This window comes from Poromitra crassiceps, assembly GCF_964638095.1.
Source record: "Poromitra crassiceps genome assembly, chromosome: 8".
NCBI classification, from domain to species: Eukaryota; Metazoa; Chordata; class Actinopteri; order Beryciformes; family Melamphaidae; genus Poromitra; species Poromitra crassiceps.
In genome coordinates, this window is record NC_139629.1 from 1,399,920 (window position 1) to 1,407,419 (window position 7,500).

A 7,500-nucleotide genomic window follows, 5' to 3' on the forward strand; every position below is an offset into this window, starting at 1 on the left:
TGAATAATGACAATATATGACTGGAAAAGTAGTATTTTATTTGAAATGCACAAATACAAAACATGCTGTTGTGGGAAATTGTTATTACAATAACAACTAGAAAAAACATGAGATTGGAGATAAGGCTTATCTTGAAATAGAATGAGTTACACCGTCACTTAGATTTACTTTGAACTAAAAGGTTTCTCAGCAGTATAAATTCTCATTATGCATCTTCAGTTTTTCTTCAAACTCAAACAACAAGACTTTTCTTAGTCTATTTTTTATGCATCTTGAGTTTTTCCTGTCAAGTAAACAGTTTTGCCAGAAACTCAATTGAATGGTTTCTCTCCTGTATAACTTCTCATGTGTCTCTTCAGAGACTTGTTCAACTGAACTACTTTCCACACATTGAACTTCAACAAACAAAGACGTTTCTTAGTCTATTTTTGGAAAAAAAAAAAAAAAAAATTATAAAAAAAAAAAAAAAAAAAAAAAAATCGCGATATGAGATTTCATCTCAACGATACATATCGTGACGTTTTACTATCGCGAAATTTCGTGGGACGATATATTGTGACACCCCTAGTCATTGGAGATGGTACAGTGACTTATAACAGAGAGAATGTCACCTCTATTGGTCACACAGCGCCCTCCAAAGGCCTCTCCTGGGACTAAAAAATTTCATGCCTGCGTCCCGGTGGCAGCCTGCGGAGTGCTGTACAGCTGAAGCGCTGTGTTCAGTAAAACCAGGAAGTAACTCGGTGCGGATTTGCTACGAGAATGACGTTTCACGTAACTATGGATTATTATTTCATCACGTGGTGACTACCCGATGTCACAACATGTACATAGAGCTTTCTGGCGCTGTGTTTTGTTGGCTTTGAACGGCAATATCGATACCGATGCTATTGCACCCAGAGGGCGCAGTTTCAAAAACTTTTAGCAAAACTTGGAAAACCTGCTGAATGGGGCTGGAGTCTGGAGTCCAGACCTTCCAATCCACACACTCAACCAAGTTGAGTTTTGGCTGCTTCTGGTCTTGCATCGTGACATGCAGCAGCCATTTCCTCAGTCGAAAAACAATCAGTGTCAATAAACAGCGCAACGGGTGGGACTAACGGCGTTGGCCAGCTGTTTAGAGTGGAGGCAATGTCAGACCAGAAGATGGAAATGGAGTGTAACAAGTTGACAAGCTATGTATTTTAGAGTGTTTTGTTGCTACTCATGCTTTACGTAGTTTTAGAGTGTACTACTGCTACCTATGTTTTATGTATGTTTTTATTATGTTCTACGTTTTACGCTCTATGTTTTTTGTGTTTTATGTTTTATGGGACAACGGATGGAAATTAGCCTCGTGCTAAATCCGGCAATTTTTACACTTTTACTATGTTCCAGGTTTTATTATCTGTTCTGTGGTTTCTGTGTTCATTAATTTTGCACTGTCCCATCCAAATAAACGAATAAAATAAATAAAGACAATTGGGACAGCCCTACCTATTTTCCCAGCTTCCTGTACAGAGCGCCTCCCTTTTCCGCGTCCGTTTCTAATAACGTTAACGCAAAAACACTCTGCATAGAAGACGTCAACTTGTCTCACAACAACAGTGGAAAATTACTGGAGGTGTAGTTGTTGTGACTAGTAGTATCGCCAAAGTCGCGGCGCAAATTGCTATTCAGACTATAAACAGTGGAGCACGGACACGGACTTAGGTCACTTTACTAGGGAAGACATACTTCTTGGTGGTGGTGCGTTTTCCATTTACGATGCGAGTGGAGGTGGAAACGGATTTGAAGTTGCCCATCCCGCCTCCCATGCTGTCCATCCCATCCAGACCACCCAGGGAAGAGGAGAAGGAGGTGAAATCAGCTGAAGAGGAGATGATCAGGAGAGGAGAGCAGAATCGGGGAGAAGATGAGAAAAGGTGAGACAAAAACAATGTAATAATCTTATTACCTGCATTTTAACTTACTAGCCTAATACCTGTGCAGTAGGGGACGGGGTGGGGTTGATTCGATACAGCGATTTATCAGCGATTCGATTTACACTTCCAGAAAGATTCAGCACAATCGCATGTAAAATGGCATAGCTGTGGCAGAACACAATTTCTGCTCAGTCACTCACAGACGGATCATTTAGTTCTGATTCTGATACCCGTCAGGCCTCGCTCACAGAGCAGCCTCTCCTCTCTCTCCAGAGAGGGTTTTCATAGTCCACTTCCCTGGCTGATTCCAACTCTGCTCAGGTGTGCTCCTCCATACTCAGGTGAGCTCCATCAGTAGCTAACCAATGGAGCTCTCCATGAACCTGGGCTTTCATGGGCTGAACCTGTGTTGACTCATTTTGGCCACTAATTAGCCATTTTTGCCAATTTAATCGTCCCTAATTACCTCATTAAAAAATCTGGCTCCATTAGGGCATCTGCAGGGTTGATCTTTCCTGACAGATTGGTATACATGTGAAGTTACATGTGAAGGTACTGAAATCGTCTCACAGGCTTGTGTTACGTACCTTGGGATCACTCTGGATCAGTCTCTCTCAGGAGAGGCTACTGCTGAGAAAATATTATCAAAAAGTGCCAGTAAACTCAAGTTTCTGTATCGCAGAACAAGGCAGTTTGATATTACTATTAAAAAACTCCTTGTAACAGCACTGATACAGTGCCACTTTGATTTTGCCTGTTCAGCTTGGTACAGTGGTCTGAACATGAAATTACAGAAGAAGTTGCAGGTTATGCAAAATAATATAATTCGTTATTCACTGAATGTTCCTCCTAGGACACATGTAGGTGGAAACAAATTCAAAAAGGTGGGTATGTTGCCTGTTGAGTTTAGGATTGAACAGCTAAAGCTAAACCATATGTATAACATCATCAATGGTACTGCCCCCATGTATCTGGGCTCACAGATAACAATGGTCCATACCCAGCATGGTCACAACACCAGGGCTAGTGTGCGCTCATGCAAGGTACCACGAGTGAATAGTGTAGCAGCTCGAAGCTCCTTTTTTTATACTGGGTCCTTGCTGTGGAACAGCCTTCCCCTAGGTATCAAGCTGTCAGAGTCGAGAGGTGTCTTTAGAAGGCAGGTCCGGGATCATCTTTGGAGTAAAGTAGGCAGCTAGAGGACAGGTTTTGCCGCCAGCAAAACAGTGTTTTTAATTCGTGATATTGTTGTTTTTGTTCTTGGATTTGGTTCTCTGAAATTGTTGCCGATTTTCATGTTTTTGTTTTGTTATTTGTTTTAATGATTTTAGGTGTCTGGTTATGGATAAGAAATGGTATATTGATTAGAAATTGTATATTGATATGACTGACTTTTTACATGTTATGTGTTGTGCGTTCTGTCCTACAACAGCAGGGACCATGTTGGAAATAAGTGTTCTCACTTTAACATGTTATCCTTTGGAATTTTCTTTTGTAAATTGTCTTCTCTATATCCATAAATAAAAATCAATCAATCAATCAATCATACTGTAGCAGGGTAACAGCTCTTTCCTGACAGATTGGTATACTGTAGCAGGGTAACAGGGTTGATCTTTCCTGACAGATTGGTATACTGTAGCAGTGTAACAGGGTTGATCTTTCCTGACAGATTGGTATACTGTAGCAGGGTAACAGGGTTGATCTTTCCTGACAGATTGGTATACTGTAGCAGGGTAACAGGGTTGCTCTTTCCTGACAGATTGGTATACTGTAGCAGGGTAACAGGGTTGATCTTTCCTGACAGATTGGTATACTGTAGCAGAGTAACAGGGTTGATCTTTACTGACAGATTGGTATACTGTAGCAGGGTAACAGGGTTGCTCTTTCCTGACAGATTGGTATACTGTAGCAGGGTAACAGGGTTGATCTTTCCTGACAGATTGGTATACTGTAGCAGGGTAACAGGGTTGATCTTTCCTGACAGATTGGTATACTGTAGCAGGGTAACAGGGTTGCTCTTTCCTGACAGATTGGTATACTGTAGCAGGGTAACAGGGTTGCTCTTTCCTGACAGATTGGTATACTGTAGCAGGGTAACAGGGTTGATCTTTCCTGACAGATTGGTATACTGTAGCAGGGTAACAGGGTTGATCTTTCCTGACAGATTGGTATACTGTAGCAGTGTAACAGGGTTGATCTTTCCTGACAGATTGGTATACTGTAGCAGGGTAACAGGGTTGATCTTTCCTGACAGATTGGTATACTGTAGCAGGGTAACAGGGTTGATCTTTCCTGACAGATTGGTATACTGTAGCAGGGTAACAGGGTTGATCTTTCCTGACAGATTGGTATACTGTAGCAGTGTAACAGGGTTGATCTTTCCTGACAGATTGGTATACTGTAGCAGGGTAACAGGGTTGATCTTTCCTGACAGATTGGTATACTGTAGCAGGGTAACAGGGTTGATCTTTCCTGACAGATTGGTATACTGTAGCAGGGTAACAGGGTTGCTCTTTCCTGACAGATTGGTATACTGTAGCAGGGTAACAGGGTTGATCTTTCCTGACAGATTGGTATACTGTAGCAGTGTAACAGGGTTGATCTTTCCTGACAGATTGGTATACTGTAGCAGTGTAACAGGGTTGCTCTTTCCTGACAGATTGGTATACTGTAGCAGGGTAACAGGGTTGCTCTTTCCTGACAGATTGGTATACTGTAGCAGGGTAACAGGGTTGCTCTTTCCTGACAGATTGGTATACTGTAGCAGGGTAACAGCTCTTTCCTGACAGATTGGTATACTGTAGCAGGGTAACAGGGTTGATCTTTCCTGACAGATTGGTATACTGTAGCAGAGTAACAGGGTTGATCTTTCCTGACAGATTGGTATACTGTAGCAGGGTAACAGGGTTGATCTTTCCTGACAGATTGGTATACTGTAGCAGGGTAACAGGGTTGATCTTTCCTGACAGATTGGTATACTGTAGCAGAGTAACAGGGTTGATCTTTCCTGACAGATTGGTATACTGTAGCAGGGTAACAGCTCTTTCCTGACAGATTGGTATACTGTAGCAGGGTAACAGCTCTTTCCTGACAGATTGGTATACTGTAGCAGGGTAACAGGGTTGATCTTTCCTGACAGATTGGTATACTGTAGCAGGGTAACAGGGTTGATCTTTCCTGACAGATTGGTATACTGTAGCAGTGTAACAGGGTTGATCTTTCCTGACAGATTGGTATACTGTAGCAGGGTAACAGGGTTGATCTTTCCTGACAGATTGGTATACTGTAGCAGTGTAACAGGGTTGATCTTTCCTGACAGATTGGTATACTGTAGCAGGGTAACAGGGTTGATCTTTCCTGACAGATTGGTATACTGTAGCAGTGGCCGAACACAATGTCTGCTCACTCACAGAGACTTCACATTCTTATTATAGGATTTGCAAAGGTACTGCTATGATATTGTGGCAGAATATGTTTTTACTGCAATATATTGCATTGCACTTTTCTATACAAGGGGAAAGCTTGGATGTAGTAGATAGAATTAGATATTATAATTATATAGCCTGTTTTTTGTGACAATCCTGTTTGTTAAAAGTGCTCTATAAATAAACTTGACTTGACTCGTAGAAAACAATAGAATACAAATTTAAGACATACAGTATAGACTAGCATAATATTATAATGCATAATAGTAAAGTGTTTACCCCCCCCCCCCCCCCCAACACCACCCCCCTTCCCACCCCCCACCCCCCAACACACACACACACACACACACACCCACACACACACACACCCGTGCCCAAACTCCCAAACTGAAGCAGATGAAAACATGATGTAGATTTTGGGGATGCTGTTGATAACATTGTGCTGACAACAGAATGTGACACGATAAGTTATTAGACAGCTATATTCTCCATGATGGAACATGATCCATGTGCAACTGTTTACCTCCTGCTGAAGGGAAGGAGAAGAAGCGACTGGGGCCAAGGCGGGAGGAGGAGCTTTGGTGGCCATGGAAACCATGACCACGGATTCCTCCAAAGGTTGAGAAGTCGTCTGAAAGAAAGAGGAGCAGTGTTGGGCAAGTTACTTTCAAAATGTAGTATACTATTACTAGTTACTTTCATTTGAAAGTAATACGTTACTTTACAATATTACTGTCTGTGTGTAGAGTAAGTCGTTACTTAATACACTACTTTTGCATTACTCTCACCAAAATAACAGCAGTAGCAGAATGACATCGCTGCCCCGGAACATCCAGAAAAATAATTTCAACCGAAGTCAGTGTAAACCAGGGGTGGCCAAACTACAACCCGCGGGCCAACTATGCCCGTTTTTAAGTGGCCCGCCATGAATTTAGCAAAAAAAAAAATGCTGGTGAAGCTTTTTTTGTTGTTTCATTTTAAAGTTTGAAGCGGAAAAACGGAAACGGAAAAACAAAAGAACTGAAAATGGGTTACTTGAGTACCCTGACCTGGTCTATACATTTTTTTGTCTATTGTTTTTTTTTACATTTTTAATACTGATGAAATTATCTCTGTCTTAACCTGGTGGCACAGGAAAAGATTTGAAAACATACAGAAATACCCAATGTAATAGGTGAGCACATCAATAAACGTGTCATATATTTATTTAGGTGGAAATTAAAAATGTTGATGGCACAAGGGTTTTCTGGTCTATCCCCCCCCCCCCCCCCCCCCCACTTTCAGTCTAAACAGGTTGAAAACTGCCACGCTTAATAGGGCTGGGTATTGGCGAGGATCTCACGATACGATACGTATCACGATACTTGGGTCACGATACGATTGTATCACGATATATTGCGATGCGATACATATTGTGATATATTGCGATATTCTACAGAATTTACTCAAAATTAAATAATAGAGCTAAAGATACAACACACTGTGTACCACCCAGGTAGTGTAATAATATGTACATCACTTTATACTGATAAGTTAGTGGACAAATTTAGTCAAAACTACTGAGTGTTGAGTGTGTTACTGAACACATCGATATGGGAAATATCGATACAGTATCGATTAGGGGTGAGAATCACTACAGTAGATGCAGCTGGCATGGCCTGCAAAAAAAAAAAAAAAAAAAAATTAAATATCGCGATACTTGGCATCCAAGTATCGATACAGTATCGGGAAATAAAATATCGCGATATATTGGCGTATCGATTATATTGCCCAGCCCTAGCGCTTAATATTGTTTGACTCCTTATATTTTTCTGTATGCGGCCCACAACCAAAACAGTTTGGCCAACCCTGGTGTAAACCATCCAAAATTCGAAATGTCTTTTCCTTTGTTATTGTCATTTATAGTGGTTAGTTGCATAAACACACACAATTTGATTAGGAAATGATTGTATCTTTATTTAAATATGTGCTTTGATAAAAAGAAATGTTAACTCAATTTGTAACTTGTGTTACTTGACAAAGTAACTGGTATAATATTACTGAAATCCTATTGGGAATAAGTTATATTACTGAGTTACTGCGAAAAGTAATATATTACATGTGGTTACTTTTGCGTTACCCCCAACACTCGAGAGGGGTGATAAAAGAGAGAATATTAGATCCTATCTGAC

The 7,500-nt window shown here is 40.9% G+C and overlaps 1 protein-coding gene across 1 annotated transcript in view; it reads right to left on the bottom strand.

Moving 5' to 3' along the window:
- The window catches only part of dnajb2 (DnaJ heat shock protein family (Hsp40) member B2), a 29,879-nt gene that overhangs the window by 16,143 nt on the left and 6,236 nt on the right, over nucleotides 1–7,500 (bottom strand). Inside the window, exons 5-6 of the mRNA XM_083640918.1 lie at nucleotides 5,853–5,960; nucleotides 1,717–1,849 (exon numbers count right to left, since the gene is read on the bottom strand). Of these exons, the coding sequence (XP_083497044.1) occupies nucleotides 1,717–1,849; nucleotides 5,853–5,960 (241 nt within the window). The remainder of the gene's footprint in view (nucleotides 1–1,716; nucleotides 1,850–5,852; nucleotides 5,961–7,500) is intronic.